Below are 21021 nucleotides of genomic sequence, written 5' to 3' on the forward strand. Positions count from 1 at the left end.
CATGTGATCTGTAGCCACCTGGCTGCAGGCACCATGGTTTGCACAATGATAATATCACATATAGTCCTTCCATTTAAATCAGTGGTAATGGGGCACATTGTCCTGTCTCTTGTTTTACTGCATTCCATATATACTTAAGTCTGTTTTGGAATTACCAATTTCTGGCGTAATTTGCATATTCTTTGATTTTTAATAACTTTTCTTAGTAACAATACAACTACTGCAGAATCTCTGCCTCTTCTTGCCAACAGATACATTTCCCTTTCACAAGATACTTTAATCCCTCTACAGATTCATGGTTTTTTTCATGCCTGTTTAATGTCCCTTCTAATGAACTTATGTGAAAATCCATTTTAAAATACACTATGTGATCAAAAGTATCCAGACACCTGGCTGAAAATAAGTTACAAGTTCGTGGCACCCTCCATCGGTAATGCTTGAATTCAATACAGTGTTGGCCCACCCTGATCCTTGATGACAGCTTCCACTCTCGCAGGCATACGTTCAATCAGGTGCTGGAAGCTTTCTTGGGGAATTCTTCATGCAGTGCTGCGCTGAGGAGAGGTATTGATGTTGGTCGGTGAGGCCTGGCATGAAGTCAGTGTACCAAAACAGCCCAAAGGTGTTCTATAGGATTCAGGTCACAACTCTGTGCAGGCCAGTACATTTCAGGGATGTTATTGTCATGCAACCACTCTGCCACAGGTCATGCATTATGAACAGGTGCCTGATCATGCTGAAAAATGCAATCGCCATCCCTGAATTGCTCTTCAACAGTGGGAAGCAAGAATGTGCTTAAAACATCAATGTGATAGTGCCAATGTGATAGTGCCATGCAAAACAACAAGAGGTCCAAGCCCCCTCAAAGAAAAACACAACCACACCATAACACCACCGCCTCCAAAGTTTACTGTTGGCACTACACATTCTGGCAGATAACGTTCAATGGGCATTCGCCATACCCACACCCTGTCATTGGATCGCCATATTGTGTACTGTGATTTGTCACTCTACAAAACGTTTTTCCAATGGTCAATCGTCCAATGTTCATGCTCCTTACACCAAGTGAGGCATCATTTGGCATTTACCAGCGTGATTTGTGGCAATATGAAATCCACGTTTTCTCACATCTCGCCTAACTGACATAGTACTTGCAGTGGACCCTGATGCAGTTTGGAATTCCTGTGTGATGGTCTGGATAAATGTCTGCCTATTACACATTATGACCGTCTTCAACTATCAGCAATCTCTATCAGTCAACAGAGGAGATCGGCGTGTACGCTTTTGTGCTGTACATGTCCCTTCATGTTTTCACTTCACTATCACATCAGAAAGAGTGGACCTAGGGATGTTTAGGAATGTGGAAATCTCATGTACAGATGTATGACACAAGTGACTCCCAATCACCTGACCACATTCGAAGAGCATGAGTTCCGCAAAGTACCCCATTCTGCTCTCTCATGATGTCTAATGACTACTGAGGTCGCTGATATGGAGTTCCTGGCAGTAGGTGGCAGCACAATGCACCTAATATGAAAAACGTATGTTTTGGGGGTGTCTGGATACTTTTGATCACATTAGTGTAATAATACGAGTTCATCATGGAAGAGATCGAATTTTATGTCAGCGTTTGTTTTATTATGAATTTCATTCCAGGCCATCCCTTGTAAACCATTTTAAAAACATTTGTCCTGGAATGATTAATTATTCATCTGATTTTCACTGAGGAGTTTCTATACTGTAAGGCACTATCTCATCTATCCTAACTAACTGTGCATCATGATCATAGAGAGCATTTGTTTCTGCAATTTCAGCTATTTTCTTGCTTTGAGCTTCATCAAAGAAGAATATTGTCAGTTAGGGTCCTGCTGTCTTTATCCACCCATGTTGGAAAATTAATTATTGAGACCAAATTGTAGGATCCAAATAAGGTTTCCTGATTATTTTTCCTATCTGAATCCTTTAGAAAAACTACTCTGAAATCACCACAGACTATTAACTGCTTGCTGTCATCTCACACATAGCGTAGTAAGAAATCCATATGCCTTGTAAAGAGTTTAAAAATTTCCCAGTGGGGTTCTATACACAGTTACATTGAAAACTGAACTATTTTTCAGTATGGATTCATAAGCACACATTTTCATATGCTGATTACTACAAAATCTACTTGTTGCAATGTTTTTGAACTTGTGTTCTGTTTTAATATATGTAACAATTCCTGTTCACATATTAGTCCTACATGAGTAATATGTTAAAGTTTAATTTTTTTATATTTAACTTTCCCCATTAACAAGGTCCAATACTTCTTCTAATTGTTCATGTATTTCAATGATGTCTCATCTGAGTGTCTTTTATATGGCAGATAAAACCTGAATAACAAATAGATCTACAGAAGAAATAATATTTAATCTCAAAGTAACTAAAAATGAAAACAAAACAGTGAAATTACTTGGACTAATCATAGACCAAAAGCTCTCATGGGAAGGACACACAAATTATCTATGCAGTAAACTAGCACAAGTACTTTTCTTATTGTATAAATTAAGAAACAGTGTGAGCAATCAATTGCTACTCCACTCATACTATGCTTTTTTTCATTCCCAACTGCAATATGGAATATTGCTTTGGGGTAACTCCCCAGGGGCTGAAAGTATTTTCAGATGGCAGAAGAAAGCAATCAGGTGCATGGAAGGGTTAGTACCCAGAGAGTCCTGCAGAAATTATTTTAAATCTCTTGGCGTAATGACAGTGCCAAGCATGTACATATATAACTGTTTAATATATGCCAGAGAAAATCTCAAAAAAATTGAACATGAGATGTTATGTGCATGCACACAATACAAGAAACAGTCACCTGCTGGACTTGCCTTCCACAAGACTTGCTGTAGTCCACAACAACTATAAGTACTTAAGCATAAAATTTTTCAATAAGTTTCCATGCTCATCTCGTACAGTACCACTAAATAAATATAAGAATACATTGCAAACCTGGCTAAAAAACAAAAAATTCTATACAACTGAAGAATTCTTAGAAACTAATCATCAAAATATATGTTTTACCTAAGTTATGAAGAAAATGTTTTGATATTATATAAGCTAGTTATTTACTGTGATTCTTTTCTTATGTGTGTATTTAATTACTGTATAAAACACTGTTTTACATAATGCTGAAGAAAAGGTCTTTAGTTCCTTTTCTCCCCTTTCTGTAATTATTTGAATATCGTACTGAAACCAAAACCCTCTGTAAACTTTGACGAAGCCAATTGTATGAAAAATACTGAAAGGCTAATAAAAATATTCTATTCTATTCTATTCTATTTACACATTTTCTACTCTGTCAGTACACTGCAAATAACTCTTTTCTTGCTTCACAATTTGTGTAGTTATAATTACTCCTATTCCTGTTACTCTGTTTTCATCTTCATATTAAATTATTTAATAAGTCAAACAAGGTCACAGTACTTAACAAGTAACCACTAAAAAAGTGGAGCTATTGAGAAGCAGATTACAAATGGCTCATATTTTTTTGCAATAGCCTGTTTCTTTTGGTTGTGTATAACAGGAAGTTCGGAAAATAATGGAATGAGAATTTTCTGTTAACTGACAATCATTTTATTTGTGATAACTGCAACAATAGTATCAGTGTTTAAAATTCCAATAAAAAAATATAAGAATGGTGAGATGCAGAGAATGCAAATTGGAAATGGAAAACAAGAAACAAGCCAAGATTTGTTTGGAAGATTGTGAAAACTGTTTAATATGAAGGTCATTTCAAAATTCCTGCACACTGTGCATGCACAACCCTTACAGTGGTATGTTCAAGTTGAAATTCATGTCAGTTATGAACAAGACTTTAGGCATGATGGTCATATACATTTGCTGGTTCACATGGTTGTGTCAGGAGTAATTAGATTTAAAACAGAAGCTGAAACCGAGTCAGTTTGGATTATACATAGTGACCAGCATTCCTGCATCAAAATCAAACCCCTATGTGGAAGGAACCCAACAGAACTTTACAACACTTTGAGAGAGATCTGTGGGAACAGTGTAGTGAATTTGTGAATTGTGTTGTATTCATCTCATGACGTACATTTATAATCCATTTGGTTTGCATGCAGGGGACATGTCAAAAATTTATAATAAATTTACATTGATTTTTACACTAATAAATAATAGCACCAAAATAAATAATAACACTATGAGGATATTTATTGGAATATGTAACACATTGTATCCAGATAAAATATCCAGTTTGTCCTGCATGAATCCATCCACTGAGTAATAAAATTTCAGTGTCAGTGCCTAATATAGCATTCTTTTAAGTGGACCTAAATTCTTATGCATTAACTTGTTCCCTTTTAATTTATTACAAATTTTCATTCCCATTTATTGAGGTTCCTTGGCATATAGCCTGAGATGGTTGGTGAGGAGCATAAATTTTTCATTGTTTCTAGTGTCATGTGAATGGACAAACTCGGTTCCCTCAAATAATTCATGTTTGGTGTACAAAAATATAATAATCTCATAGATGTATAGGGATGGCAGAGTTAATATTTTAAGTTTTCTAAATAATGGACAACATGATTCTTTATGATTAGCATATTTAAAATGATTTTTGCTATAGTTTTAGTATCTGTGCTATGTTTGTCGAGTTACTGCAAAAAAACAATACCATACCTGTAATGGATTCAAAGTAGCTTGTATACGCTACTTTTCATGTGTCCATGTCAATTACAGTTGATAATATTTGCACTGCAAATGCAAAGCTGCTTAGTTTGTTTGCTAGGTATTCAATGTGTGCCTGCCAGCTCAAATTTTTATCTGCATTTAAACCTAGGAATTTGACTGAGTCAACTTCTTCTATATCTTGGTTGTTGTGAAAAATCTTAATCTGCTCACATTTTGACTGTCTGTATTTGAATTTCATCATATGGGTCTTAGATGCTCCATTTAAAGAGATGCTAACTCTTTGCTTTCTGTTTGATAAGTACGATTTAAGCCATTGTAGGGCATAGCTGCTAATGCCATACTTTTCAAATTTGTGAATAAGCAGTGCACGATTTAAAGAATCAAATGCCTTTGCGAGGTGGCAGAAAATTCCTGCCACCTTATTTCTCTTGTCTAATGATGTATTTATTTTCTCAGTGAAACTGTTCACTGCATCCATGGTGTTTTTTCCCTGCTGGAAACCAAATTGATTGTTTAGAATAACAGAACATTTTGCAATGAAGTTTTCAATTTGGGAAACTGCAAGTTTTTCAGATATTTTATATATGACTGGGAGAATTGAGATAGGACAATAATTTTCCATGGTCTCTCTTGATCCCTTATTGAAGAGTGGTTTGACTTCAGCATATTGTAGTACCTCTGGAAACAGCCTTTTTCGAAGCATTGATTTATTACTTGAGCTAGTGGGTTTGCAATTTTATTGTGTACCGCTTTAATAACTTTCATGGGCGTTCCATCCCAACCTGCAGATTTTTTGTTTCTTAATGTTAGAATAGCATTTTCTACATCCTTCACAGAAACTTTTAAGAATTTTGTAAAGTTTCCAGAGTTTTCACTTATGCCAAAGGGATTTACTTTGTTGTGATAATCTGTTACATCTACATCAGACTTTGCTACTTTTATAAAAAAAATTCATTAAAGTACTCTGGTATCTGAGTTGGACTTACAATAGCATTTCCTTCAATGACAAAGTTTGAAATTTCTTGGTTACAGGCTTTGACACCTAACTCAGATTTAATGACTGACAACACAGCCTTTGCTTATTTTTATGATTTAAAATTTTCCTGTTATTTGTCAGTTGTTTTGCTGCCTTGACAACTCTTTTAAATATAGTTTGTAGAATCAAGCATATTCAATGAAAACAGTATCTTTATTATATTTCAGTTCTCTGTGCAGTTGCCTTTTCCTTACACTGGAAATATTTCTGCCCTGGGTAATCCACTTTAATTTATATGTCATTTTATTGTTGAAGAGTCAAGGTGGAAATGTTTCATTAAAGACACCAAGAAAACTGTTTAGGAATTTCTCAAAGTTTTCTTCACTTGAGTTACAATGATCAAAAGACTGTTTTTTTCTCTTTTAGCTTACTACTAAATATTAGCAAGTTTTCTTTGCTAAAGTTCCTGTTAATATGGGTTCTCAAACGTGAAATGTTCCTGTCTGTCAGTGGCAGCTCATTGAACAATGCACAACAATCTGAAATACCCAGATCTAGACAAAATTTATACACATCTTTATATACATTAGTTATAACATTGTCAATACATGTTGCTGATTGGCCATTCTCTCTGCTAGATTCAAAGAAATTCAATGTGAAACTATATTTATTTACTAAGTCAGTGAATTTTGAACTGTAGTAAACTATCATGTGTGATAGCTATATTAAAATTTGTAATAGGTAGTAGCACTGTATCATGCAGGTCTGCTCATTTCCATGAAGGCTGAATAAGTACTGAGGGTAACCCAAGAAGTGGAAGGCCATCAACTGCAACAGAGTACCCTTTCCAGATTATTGTTAATGACATCTTCAGAGATGTTCAACAAAAACCATGTGAGGAAATTGCATATGAGGCCATAATGTCTGTCTCTTCAGTTTACAGAATCATAACAGGAAAGATAAATATGAGAAAAGTTGCTGCCAGATGAGTTCTGTATTATTTGAGTGTAGAGCAGAAAGCAGGTGGCAAAGGAATCACAGAAGAATTGCTTCAACATTGTTGAACAGAAGGAGAACCATTCCTGAAAAGATTGTTCCACTTGATGAAGCCTGGGTATGAGATCTTGAATCAGACTGAAGTCTCAATCATCACTATGGAAAGGGTGCTACCAAAAAAAATCTGCTGGCAGCACTCAAAGGTGGAACTGATTATGATGTTTGCATACAACACGAATGGAGTCATAACTACAAATAGAGTGCCCCAGGGGGAAGTCTGTAACAGGCACGTACTACAAGCTGATTCTGCAAAATGTTTTGTGCCTCAGAATTTGTCAAAGAAGGCCAGACATGCTTGCAGCTGGTGTCCTCAATTTCCACAATAATGCAAGACCACATATTGCAGTACCAGTGAGAGAAACACTCAACCAATGTGGATGGGTGGAAAATACTTCTGCACCCACCATACAGTACTGATAAGAGTCCACCAGTCTTTGATTGTTTCCAAAATTGAAGGAACAACTCCCTGGAAAACATTTTGATATTGATGAAGCTTCGAGTGAGGTGACCCAAGTAATCAGACAGCTCAACAACGAAGGTGCTGTATCCCAAATGCAGAAGTCATCAAAATGTTGGGAAGCTATCATAAGTAAGAATGGAGTTTATACTGAAGGCCTGCAAAGGTATTTTATGAAGTAAATTATTTTCATTAATTCTGTCTTATAGTGTGCAGAACTTTTGAAATGACCCTCATAATAACAGTCACCTGCATCACACTTCAGTATACGGTTAGAAGGAGCCATTTGCTCAGACCCACTATGATAATATATACACTAAGGCTAAAGCTCAATGTACTGGCCCTGTTGGGTCATTTAGTACTAACCAGCCACCGAGTCATCCTCTGCCAGTGATAACACTGTGATGTAGTATGGAGGGTCACTGGGTTGGCATACCACTCCCCAACTGATGCGAGCTTCCCAGACCTTTAAGCAACTGCTTCTCACTTGTAACTACTCAGTTGTCATCATGAGTTTGAGAGCACTCTGTTCCAGTCCTCCCATAAAGGAAAAATTGCTGGCAGTACCAGGAGTTGAACTCAGGCCCTTCATATAGAAGTCACACATACTGACCACTGAGCTACAGAGATAGGCCAACATATCCATCGACAGTTTTAATCAACATTACAAAGTTGTATAATTTATGCAGAATGCAAACTGCAGTACACAGTTTATTTACTTTTGACACAGAAATGTAGATTTCCAGATATGAAAACATGTTCTGTTGTATGATGTCCATAATTATGATATTTGTGTAACCTAAGACATTTTATGAGATGATTTTGCATAGATATTTTCCTGTGACAAAACATCAATTCCTTATAATTTGCCTTATGAATAATACAGACCAAAATATTCCACTGTTTTCCTTCCCCTCATATGTTAATATTTTTGCATTATTAAAAATCTGTGCTATGATTGCTTTTATTTATATTTAATGTTCAACTAGTGGAACATTTTTGTGGATGTTTTTAGAGTATAATGTTATTCTTTTAGCAGCATGAAACACCAGCTGATTCAATATCCATAGAAACAGCAGAGGAAGACACTGAATTGATGATGGATGAGTTACTAGCAACACCACCTTTAGCAAGCACCAGCAGCAGATCATTCCCTCCAAGACGACGACTGGAGCCGTTACTTGAGGAAGAAGACACAGACATCCCAAGTGATACCCCATCCCCCGAACAGGTAAGTTCCTAATGAAACTATAGCATCTTTGCCTGTTTTGAGAGAAATATCTGACACTTGGAAGCTAAATAAATCTAAAATTACTCAAAATATTCACATATATTTTATTCAAACTAAAACTCAGAAATTATTGTCAACATTGTCTGAGATAGAGAGAAGCTTCTACTCAGTGTTTGCTGATACAACTGGAGCAAGGTAAACTATCACTTAAATGAAAACCCATGTTTCAATTTCTTCATCAGAACTTTGTAGTGAGCTCTGCTTCATTCCAACTCTTCTCTATCTTAACCTATTTTTCTTTTATGTCATGACTCTTTCTCCCTGTAAAAACACTCTTCAAACATTATGAAAGGCATAGATTAATTTATGTTTCAGTATTACTTGGAAATAGCCAGTTTTTTTCTTTTCTTTTTTTTTCTTCAATCTTTAGTCTGGTTTCAAGTGGTCTACCATGATTTCCTCCTGATGCTGGTCTTTTCATTTCAGAGTAGCACCTACAAACAGTGCCAACAATTGTTTTTGTATGTATTCTAATCTCCGTACAGTTATTTAACTCAAAAATAGTGAATGTACATGTGTGCATCACAAACCCCTATTCTTTATTATTAAGCATCTTTGATCACGAGATTTGCCACAATTCACCCCTCATTTCTGAGTGACTGGCTTACATTTCAAATTCAGTGTAGACTGGCTTGCTTTCAAATCCATTGCTTTTATGTTCCCAGAAGTAATGTCTGTCCACAGTTTAAAATATTTTTTATCAGTCCATTCAAACTTTTGAATGTTCGCAATGTCAATTTGCACTTACTTTTTGCATTGTCATAGCTACAAACTTCTCACCATTTTCTTGAGCCCTGGACACCTTAGGTCTGAAGTGGTACGAGTCAGATCAATTAATGTCACTAGTGCTTTGTCTCTTAATGGTACCAAACTCACAACATTATATTGTGTTTAGCATAGTTTCTAGTTAGGTTACCAAACAAATTGTGGGGTTGGGCTAAATTTCAGTAATAGCCCAAATGTATGTAATGTTGGTAATGATAAACAAGAGCTGTGGTTATGTTCCTAATAGCACAGCTTAAATATATGCAACAAGCAGCAATGATATTTAAGTAGTCACAACTGACACACACTTTTTGTTCTCCTTTTGGAATATGTCCCAATTCCAAAAGTGTTGATAAGTTTGAATTGATAGCACAGTTAAACTTTTAACTATACATTCCACCCTATATCATGTTCTACAAAAGTATATTTCATTATAACACCACATATCCATATTCATATAATGTCATGCTGACATTTATGGTACACAGTTCTGTCATTGGGTCCATCTCAAGTAAGTAGTCGACATCACCCCTTCCCAACTGCTGACTTGTATTTTGCATACTTTACATGTGTGAATACATAGAAAGTAAAATTCTATGTACAGACTTGACAGAAAATCCTAGGAAGTTCTGGTCTTACGTTAAATCAGTAAGTGGCTCGAAACAGCATATCCAGACACTCCGGGATGATGATGGCATTGAAACAGAGGATGACACGCGTAAAGCTGAAATACTAAACACCTTTTTCCAAAGCTGTTTCACAGAGGAAGACCGCACTGCAGTTCCTTCTCTAAATCCTCGCACAAACGAAAAAATGGCTGACATCGAAATAAGTGTCCAAGGAATAGAAAAGCAACTGGAATCACTCAAGAGAGGAAAGTCCACTGGACCTGACGGGATACCAATTTGATTCTACACAGAGTACGCGAAAGAACTTGCCCCCCTTCTAACAGCCGTGTACTGCAAGTCTCTAGAGGAACGGAGGGTTCCAAATGATTGGAAAAGAGCACAGGTAGTCCCAGTCTTCAAGAAGGGTCGTCGAGCAGATGCGCAAAACTATAGACCTATATCTCTGACGTCGATCTGTTGTAGAATTTTAGAACATGTTTTTTGCTCGAGTATCATGTCGTTTTTGGAAACCCAGAATCTACTGTGTAGGAATCAACATGGATTCCGGAAACAGCGATCGTGTGAGACCCAACTCGCGTTATTTGTTCATGAGACCCAGAAAATATTAGATACAGGCTCCCAGGTAGATGCTATTTTTCTTGACTTCCGGAAGGCGTTCGATACAGTTCTGCACTGTTGCCTGATAAACAAAGTAAGAGCCTACGGAATATCAGACCAGCTGTGTGGCTGGATTGAAGATTTTTTAGCAAACAGAACACAGCATGTTGTTATCAATGGAGAGACGTCTACAGACGTTAAGGTAACCTCTGGCGTGCCACAGGGGAGTGTTATGGGACCATTGCTTTTCACAATATATATAAATTACCTAGTAGATAGTGTTGGAAGTTCCATGCGGCTTTTCGCGGATGATGCTGTAGTATACAGAGAAGTTGCAGGATTAGAAAATTGTAGCGAAATGCAGGAAGATCTGCAGCGGATAGGCACTTGGTGCAGGGAGTGGCAACTGTCCCGTAACATAGACAAATGTAATGTATTGCGAATACATAGAAAGAAGGATCCTTTATTGTATGATTATATGATAGCGGAACAAACACTGGTAGCAGTTACTTCTGTAAGATATCTGGGAGTATGCGTGCGGAACGATTTGAAGTGGAATGATCATATAAAATTAATTGTTGGTAAGGCGGGTACCAGGTTGAGATTCATTGGGAGAGTGCTTAGAAAATGTAGTCCAGCAACAAAGGAGGTGGCTTACAAAACACTCGTTCGACCCATACTTGAGTATTGCTCATCAGTGTGGGATCCGTACCAGATCGGGTTGACGGAGGAGATAGAGAAGATCCAAAGAAGAGCGGCGCGTTTCGTCACAGGGTTATTTGGTAACCGTGATAGCGTTACGGAGATGTTTAATAAACTCAAGTGGCAGACTCTGCAAGAGAGGCGCTCTGCATCGCGGTGTAGCTTGCTCGCCAGGTTTCGAGAGGGTGCGTTTCTGGATGAGGTATCGAGTACATTGCTTCCCCCTACTTATACCTCCCGAAGAGATCACGAATGTAAAATTAGAGAGATTAGAGCGCGCACGGAGGCTTTCAGACAGTCGTTCTTCCCGCGAACCATACGCGACTGGAACAGGAAAGGGAGGTAATGACAGTGGCACGTAAAGTGCCCTCCGCCACACACCGTTGGGTGGCTTGCGGAGTATGAATGTAGATGTAGATGTACTTAAGTAATTGTTCTTAGCATTCAGTGTAACAAGTTATATATATATATATATATATATATATATATATATATATATATATATATATATATATATATATATATATATATATATGCCTTGTAATTAATTTTGGATTTCTGCTAAATTTTTCTATGTTGAAATCAAAGCTTTTAAATGTATTTATGAATAAGAAAACAAAACAGAATAAACACATCTGAATAAATTAAAACAAACCATATTTTTGAAGTTTTGGGCAGAACAATATGAACTTTCAATGTGTTTATATAATGTAACACATGCATAAGACCAAGACCAAGTTTTTCAAATTAAATGTCAGACTACTGATAAACTGTTCATCAAAACAGATGAATTTATAAATTCAAAATTGACCATTATGCAAACCGCATAGAAATTATGAACGTCAAATTCAGAAAGGGTTCAAACATGGACTCAGCTCATTACCTAACAACAATAAAACTGCTTTTAAAACAACAAAAGTTCATCAAAAGGATTACACAAATCCCCATATTTGACACTAACAGGATCCAAACACATCTCCTGGAAGAACTAGAGAAAAAACAGCCAGACAATTGGCAGCAACTCAAAAGCAAATTGATCAAAACCTCACAAACTCTAATTCTTTCACAGAAAATGTGAAAGCACCGTTGGTGTGAAGAGGAATGTTAGTATACAATTCCATCTTGACAGGGTGTATACAACAATAGGAACAGCAATAAGACAGAAGACAGCTATGAAACATTACTGACAGTGGAGAAAGAAACAGCCAAGTTAATCACAAAGACCAAAAGGAAATACAAATAGGACCAATTAGCTGAAATTGAGAAGGAAGTTAGAAGAAACAACACAGGACATTTCTGTAAGAACAGCAAAACTAAGCTTATAGAATATCAGTCACAAAGCCTCTGCTTCAAGAAAGAAAATGGCCATTTGGCTTGAAACAGTCAAAGAAACTGTAAGAAACTTGCCAGATATTTCAAAGAACTTCTTAATCCCTAACTCACAAGGTGTGGTTTCTCAGACCCCTATGCTTAAACTAAGATTTAGAGGATAAGTCATTTGAAAATTTTCATTTAAGTTATGTAACACATATTTTTAGGATTATTTCTGAGTTGTTTAAGTATTCCTCATTGATTTTACTGTGCTAAATAGAGCCTACAGTATTTTACTTTTTATTCCACAAAATCATGTACTTTTATGTGGGTTTTTTAAATAGTACTCATAACCAAAATGTTAGAGGATTGAATTATAGTATTTATGTATCAGGACAATTTTCACATAAAACTAAATTCCAGGGTTTAAACTTGCACATAAAAATTGCACCCAGTACCACGAAAGGAAAATCTCTGAAATTGGCATTCACTGCTTCTACAACTTCCTTTGCCACCACCCAGAACACATTGGTGTTAACTAACATTTTAAGTATTTTATTTGAGAAACTGTCCTGAAGTTCATCCACTGAATGATACTCTTGTTCACCAGCAGAATTGCAATCACTAACTATTGCACCTTTGTTGTCTTATCTATGTTGTGATCTATATCACTGCCATGTTCCTCTATTCACCAACTAACAACATCATCAAACTTACGATACTTACATTTGACACATTTCCATAAAAACATTTTGTACTATATTATGAAACCAGATATGTAGTTCATGTTGTGTGGTCTAGAAGACCCCAACATGTGTCAATAAAACATGTCAGCAACAAACAAAAAAGGTGATAACGCAACCAACGTTATAGACAACCACATCTACAGCTACAGCTACAGCTACACCGTCATGGTTACTCTCCAAATCACACTTAAGTGCATTGCAAAGGCACTTAAAAATAATTTTCTGTTAAACTAAACAATAATTTTCCTTGACCTTAACAACAATTTTCTGTTATAAAAATAATTTTCTGTTATTCCAATCTCGACCATCGCACGGAGAAAGTGAACACCTACGTCTTTCTGTGCAAGCTCTGATTTCCCTTATTTTATTATGATGATCATTTGTCATTATGTAGGTTTGCATCAAATTTTTTTTTTGCATTTGGAGGAGAAAGTTGGTGATTGAAATTTCATGAGAAGATTCCACCACAATGAAAAACAACTTCGTGTTAATGATGTCCACCCCAAATCCTGTATCATATCAGTGACACTCTCTCCCCTACTTTGCACTAATACAAAACATGCTGCTCATCTTTGAACTTCATCTTTGAACTTTCCCTATGTACTCCATTAATCCTATTTGGTAAGGATCCCACACTGTACTCCAAAAGAGGTGGACAAGCATAGTGTATGCAATCTCTTTATTAGATCAGTTACATTTTCGCCACAGTGTGGCGAAGCAAGCTGGGATATTTTTACTTCGCCTCTTGTTTTGCCATTTGCCTCCTTAAAATTCATTTTTTTCATTTTTGACTAATTACTATTAACATACATGAATATAATCTCCATTTCCATAAAAGAGAAAGGTTGGCCCTCAGTTTTAAAGAATATAATACCAGATCTAATTTTGTGCTTAGTTTGATGTATGTAATTGATTTTCTGATTTATTTTGACTATTCCTTGTCAATATCTTTTGTTATAGGGTGAAATCAGTAATTGTTTTGTAACTTAAATTCTATTGATGACTTATAAACAAATACAAATTCTCTACTAGTTATAAACATTTGGAGGAACAACTAATAGTATTCTTAAAGGATCTATTTGGCTCTATTCGAAAACATGTTAGCAGAGCCAGCTCTTAATTAATTCCAAAGTAATTACCAGTTTTATCAAAAGTATTGTTTGTGTAACTATATCAGATAATTTCATCATTTAAACAAATAATTAGGACTAACCCTTGTAGTAGAAGAAACTGTTAAGAAGAACCAATTTTTTGATGTATTCAGTAAATTGAATGATTTCTGTTTTAATTGTAATTTCTGCAACTTAAATATCAAACAATGTGAGTTTCAGCACCTATTGTTGTGATGATATATAAAGGCCCAATTTTTGGGCTCAAGACAGTCAGTCCATGGCCAATTTTCAGACGAGAAACTCATATTGCTTACAATAACAGCGCATCCATTTAACTGTGAAATAAGTGTAATAGGCCATGTGCTAAAATAATTACAGTGTCTGTTCAATACTTACCGTATTATGCGGCAAGATCTGTGTGGTTAGGTTTTTACTGTTCTTAGACGTTCAGCAGTAAACTATTGTAGCAGTATGTTGACATTTACTTGCAACCTATTAATGAGACTTATCAAAAGTTAAACAATAGTGCACTGTCCATATAGCTTTGTATTATTGCGGTGTTGTGAACAGTGAAAGTAAAAAACTGGGAAACGCAAATGTGCACCTGTCGGTTACATCATTTCAAGTAGTCAGTCTTGAACTTCCACCCCCATTTTTCGGCCAATGTAGCAACGCAGTATGTCAACACTGAGTACAATCAACGAGAAAGAAAAAGCAGGCAAATGTCACAATAGTCTTTGGTTTTCCTTTCCCACAACATTTTCTTTGTGTCCCTTCCAATTTACATTGTTCATAATCGTCACTTGTAGGTATTTAGTTGAATTTACAGCCTTTAGATTTGACTGATTCATCATGTAGCCAAAGTTTAATGGATTCCTTTTAGCACTCATGTAGATAACCTCACACTTTTCATTATTTAGGGTCAATTGCCAATTTTTCTCCATATAGATATCTTTTCTAAACTGTTTAGAAATTTTGTTTTGATCTTCTGAAGACGTTACTAGATGATAAACAACACCATCATGTGCAAACAACCTAAGACGGCTACTCAGATTGTCTCCTAAGTGCTTTAATAGATAAAGAACAGCATAGGGCCCATAAAACTACCTTCTGAAATGCCAGAAATCACTTATGATTTACTCGATGACTTTCCATCAATTACAGTGAACTGTGACCTATCTGACAGGAAATCACGAATACAGTCACATAACTGAGATGATATTCCATAAGCAAGCAATTTTATTACAAGCTACTTGTGTGGTACAGTGTCAAAAGCCTTCTGGAAATGTCAATAGCACTCAACACCTCATGTGAGTAAAGGGCTAGTTGTGTTTCACAAGAATTATGTTTTCTAAACCCATGTTGACTGTGTGTCAATAAACAATAATAATGTTCAAACACAACATATATTCCAAAATCCTGTTGCATATCGACATTAACTATATGGTCCTGTGATTTAGTGGATTTCTCCTACTATCTTTCTTGAATATTGGTGTGGCATGTGCATCCTTACAGTCTTTGTGTATGGATCTTTCATTGAGCAAGTGATTATTTATGATTGGTAAGCATGGAGCTATTGCATCAGCATACACTGAAAAGAACCTAATTGGAATACAGCCTGGACTGGAATACTTGCTTTTATTAAGTAATTTAAGTTGCTTCACTGCTCTGAGGATATCTACTTCTAAGTTACTCATGTCGGCAGCTGTTCTTGATTCAAATTCTGGAATATTTAGTTCATCTTCCTTGGTGAAGGAATTTTGGAAGGCTGTGTTTAGCAACTCCATTTTGGCAGTACTGTTGTTTATAGTATTTCCATTGTAATTGTGCAGAGAAGGTGAAGCAAGCAACACATAGTTCATTGCTGCTTTCAAACCTGTTGTACAGTGGACTGGCTTACTGCTGCACCCATGTACTTAGTCGAACTCTAGGCATATATGATAGTAATTAAATACATATGCAAAACACATTTATTCACAGCAAAATATGTACACTGAAAAGTTATAATAATTACAATTGAAATGTCCATGTGGGCGATTGTGTGACAGTTGTGAACAGCTCAAACACTGATCCCAGAGGGGATACACACCCCAGTTATCAAGCATGCAGTACAGACTCATGGCCACAAAATACAATGTATGTGTGTCTGGCTGGTACAAATGTTCTCTCATCTTGTGGATGCCATTTCATTTGCGGGTGCGAGAAATGTAGTGAACATGCGATGGCTGTCTGATTTCGTACGTGATGGTGGGGAGTGCGCTCGACCCACATGGACCATGGCTGGTGGGATCGCAGAACAGTGCAGACACCCACTGAGTAACAGTGGCATGCTCGCACTGGTGTCACTCTGTGTCTCGCATGCCCATTGGTACCACATCATTGCCGTGTTTTGGCCTAACAGTACTTTTGCGCAGGGGGGCGCACGGATGAATGTCGACCCGTTGACTGTGTTGTCTGCAATTTCTGTGCTGCTGTTCAAGGCTCCCACAAAGGCATTGACTGTGTCTTGCCACTAGCATACTTCACATATGACCAGCATCTCTTTGGGTTTTCTGCCCAGTTTCAAGACAAAGTTTTGTTATAGAAACTATTATAAGCACCTCACATTTAAGTCCATGCTAAATTTCAAGCTTCTGTAAAAGATCATCAATCTTTGAGATTTTGCATTCATTTAAATTTGGCATGCTGTTTTCATTTTCTCTGCAACAGCTTTCTGACCTGTTTTGTGTACCAAGAGAAGTCAGCTCCATCATTTGTTAATTTATTTGGTATAAATCTCACAACTGCTGTCGATACTATTTCTTTGAATTCAAGCCACATCTGCTTTTCACTTCCATTGTTAATTTGGAAGAAGTGGAGATTATCTCTCAGGAAGGCATCAAGTGAATTTTTATGTTTTTTGAATAGGTATACTTTTCATTTATTTTGGAGGATTTCGCAGTGACAATATTCCATCTCACTACAGCAACCCTGTGTTCAGTAATCCCTGTATCTTTTTTGATGCTCATTATTAGCACAGGATTATTTGTTGCTAAGAGGTCAATCATGTTTTCATGTCTGTTTACTATTCACATGGGCTCATTAACTAATTGCTCGAAATAATTTTCAGAGAATGAGTTTAGCGCAATTTCGGATGATGTTTTATCCATACCTCCAGATTTAAACATGTATTTTCGCCAACATATCAAGGGCAACTTAAAGACACCATAGAGTTGGCAATTTAAGGAGTAGGTGGAGCATAGAAGCACTCCATGAGAATTTACTTTGGAGAGCAAGTGCGAAAATTTTTGCACAGTCTGAGAGACCACACCTTGTGAATTAAGGATTAACTGCCCAGAAAACCACAAAGATTACCATCAAGAGAAACTGAGAACACTAATCCTGAATCATTAACACCAGATGAAGAAAAGAATAGCCACACTGTTCAAAAGACTAAAAAAAAGGGTAAACTTTGGAGGCAGGTGGAATCAGCAGAAATCTTCAAATCAGCAGCTTCAAACACCATAAAAGACATCACCAAATTCATGCAAGACATTTGGCAAGCAGATCAAATTCCAGAAGATTGGAAAAATATGTTAAGTCACCCATTACACAAGAAGTGTGACAGAACAGATGTAAATAACTACAGGGTATGTCACTAATAGCAGTTGCATATAAAATTCTATCTCAGTGTCTTCTCAGTAGAGCACAGAGAACAGAGCAGGGTACAGACCAGAGCATTCTTGTCTAGAGCAAATTTTGACCTAAAGTTAATCCTTAGACATCAAAGAATTTCTAGCAAAGATTTAGTCCATACATTTGTTGACTTCATAAAAGGCTAGAATGCAACTCTTGCAATTATTAAAAGAGCAAGGTCTAGGTCTGATAACACTTGTAATCATGGAACAGGCACTGACAGGTACAAAGTCTAAGGTTAAATATATGAGGGAATTCTCTGATTCTTTCAAAATAAAAATGGGGATAAGGCAAGGAGATGGGCTGTCTCTGTTACATTTCAACTATGTCCTTGAGAAAATGATTATCTCTATGTTTCCTAAAATTTGCAAACGATTTAGCAATATTAACTTATGACATTTCACCAGTCTGAAATCAGATTGGACTCTTGAAAGAAACTGCGTAAAAAAATGCTCTGCAGATGTCTTTTGGAAAGAAAGAGTACATAATGTGCAACAAGAAGCACCAAAATTCATAGAGGTGAAATATTGCAAAATTAAAGGAGTTCCACAATTTAAATATCTCAGTGTAACCATTCAGGAAAATGGAATCAAAACAAAAACAAATGAAATTAGATACTAGAAGATGAAAAATATGTACTACATATCCACAATATCTATAACAAGAAATGTGTCTCTAAGCACACAAAACAAAGATATTACAAGGCAGTAATTGAACCAGAATCCCTCTGTAGAGCAGAAACAGAAAAAAAGACATTCCTCTTTCTCAGAGGAACCCAAATTCAAGAAAAATTCTAGGCTGAAAACTTGTAGATGAACAGTAGTGACTCAAAAGCAATCAGAAAATCAAATAATATGCAGATATCCATAGCAGCATCAGAAAACACAGGTTACAATTCTATGGACACATTGAAAGTCTGAAACCAGACTTACAAAAGGTCTAAATTTCCAGTTTTATTTTAATTTTGCAACCACTTTCAGCTTTAAACTATCATATCTTCAGGCCCCCTGACTGATGCTTAGAAAGAATCCCACCTCTTGTATAATCAAAATAGGGGCAAGCTTACAGTCACTGTTGTCCGTAGACTTCTCTTTAACATAGTGATCCCCTCGATCATAGACTGCAAGTGATTATCTAAAGGATTTCTGTGTTATAAAGAAGTCTACTATACCAGTGACTGTATGCTGGCACCTATTTTGATTGTCCAAGAGGTGGGATTCTTCCAATACGTCAGTCAGGTGCCTCAAGATGGCGTAGTGTAATGCTCAAACTGGTAACAAAAATAGAATAAAACTGGAAATTTAGACAGCTGAAGGCAATGTGATTTGACATTTTGTAGAGAACTGCTGAGGTCCCACAACCACCCTGTTTAAAGATAGACGTGGAGATATAAAACAAATAGTCGATTTTTTTATCAGTAAGTGCAAAGCCAAAATGGACACAATGAAACAGATTGGTGAGATCAAAACTGATCTGATACTGACAAAAATAGAACCAGAAATGTCCAAACCATGAAATCCTCAGGCCCAAAGAAGAAGACTGGAACAACATGTTCTGAAGAGAGGAAAGAAGTCCACAGGAAGAGAATGAAAGAAATGTGGGCAAAAAGGAAGGTAAATGCCCACCTCTAAGTACTTTACATAGTCATAATGGACTTACTCATAGATAATAATAAAATCATTGTTTATTGATGTTTTATAAAGTTTTTCCTGAAACAGTAATTTCACAAAATTTACATTTTTCCATAATTCACACAAAGTTCATTGAAAACTATAAAAGTGTGGTTTCACTGTATTGTCCTTACAATGTCACCAACAACAGTGAAATAGTGGTTAAAAGACTAAACTCCTTCCCAGGAGGAGAATAAGCATAAAAATCACCATCCACCCCTCCTTTAGTTGGATTTTCCTTGGTCTCCTTACCTCATTTCTGGTGAATTTCAGTTTGGCCACATAAAAAAGACCATAGTGGACTCAGTTTCTCTGTAAAAATTACATACTGAAACATCATCACTTCTACAATTAAAACATATATTTTAAACAATCTCACTAAAGTAGTAGGGTCTAAGTATTATCAATTTTGTATTTCTTTGCTTCCACAAGATGTTCTTTTATCATTAAGTGAGTGACATTTGCTAATGTCTAATATCTTGCAACAAAAGCATTTAGTTTGTGAAGACTGAAAAAATTAAAATCACCTAATGTTTTGTAGACTTCTGTTTCTGTTCCCCCTGCAGGATTTCATAAAATTTCTCACATTACATCTGTACTTCCAAGTATTAAAAGCTCTTAATGAAAGTACTAGCTATTTTATAAATTTGAATACACGTTTTTAATAATTGTTTTGGTGGTGTAGACAACAATTTTAAAATTATATTTAACTTTCAGTAAGTGATTAGTGCAATCTCTAACATCCATCATGTCATTGTACGCTCAAAAAATTTCACATTGGAAATACTGGTCCCTTTGTATCACCAATAAGACAGTACCAAATTCAGGAGTGCCACTGTATTAAAACATTTCACTATTATGATTTCTGTGAGACCTTTACAGTCTTTCTTTAGCTATGTTCATTTTAAACCTTTTTATCTACAGTGTTTTAGTAGCATTAGCTCAGGTGTCATACCACTCATCTCAACAGACAAAATTACTGAAATCTGCTGCTTTTAGTTTTCAAAAAAAGAGTGATATCTAACTTGAACTTAGTTAAATTTTTTGTCTGTATTTTAAACTGTTATTCACATTTTTTGACTCAGCAGTAGTATACCTGTGAAATGTGGGCTTGTGGGTAGGGCAACATGTCTGGAGGTGTTGCTGATGGTTGCCTATCTGCAGAGTGTGCAAACCCTGCAACAGACGAGCAAAGCTTCTTCCATCAACTGCGCCTGCAGAAAGTCCGCAGCGAGCTGCATTGGGCAAAAACAAGCAAACTGTAAGTACATTGATTTGAAAAACAAAGTAGTGCTTTGTATTTAGTAATTAATTTGCGATATATTACTTCACCAGATTTGATGGA

The 21021-nt window shown here is 36.2% G+C and overlaps 1 protein-coding gene across 1 annotated transcript in view; it reads left to right on the forward strand.

The window, feature by feature from the left end:
• LOC126248203 (uncharacterized) overlaps positions 1 to 21021 on the forward strand; it is a 988540-nt gene that overhangs the window by 903201 nt on the left and 64318 nt on the right. The window contains exons 21-22 of the mRNA XM_049949008.1: positions 8215 to 8409; positions 20798 to 20937. Coding sequence (XP_049804965.1) covers positions 8215 to 8409; positions 20798 to 20937 — 335 coding nt within the window. The remainder of the gene's footprint in view (positions 1 to 8214; positions 8410 to 20797; positions 20938 to 21021) is intronic.

Source organism: Schistocerca nitens, chromosome 3 (genome assembly GCF_023898315.1).
Source record: "Schistocerca nitens isolate TAMUIC-IGC-003100 chromosome 3, iqSchNite1.1, whole genome shotgun sequence".
Taxonomy (NCBI): Eukaryota; Metazoa; Arthropoda; class Insecta; order Orthoptera; family Acrididae; genus Schistocerca; species Schistocerca nitens.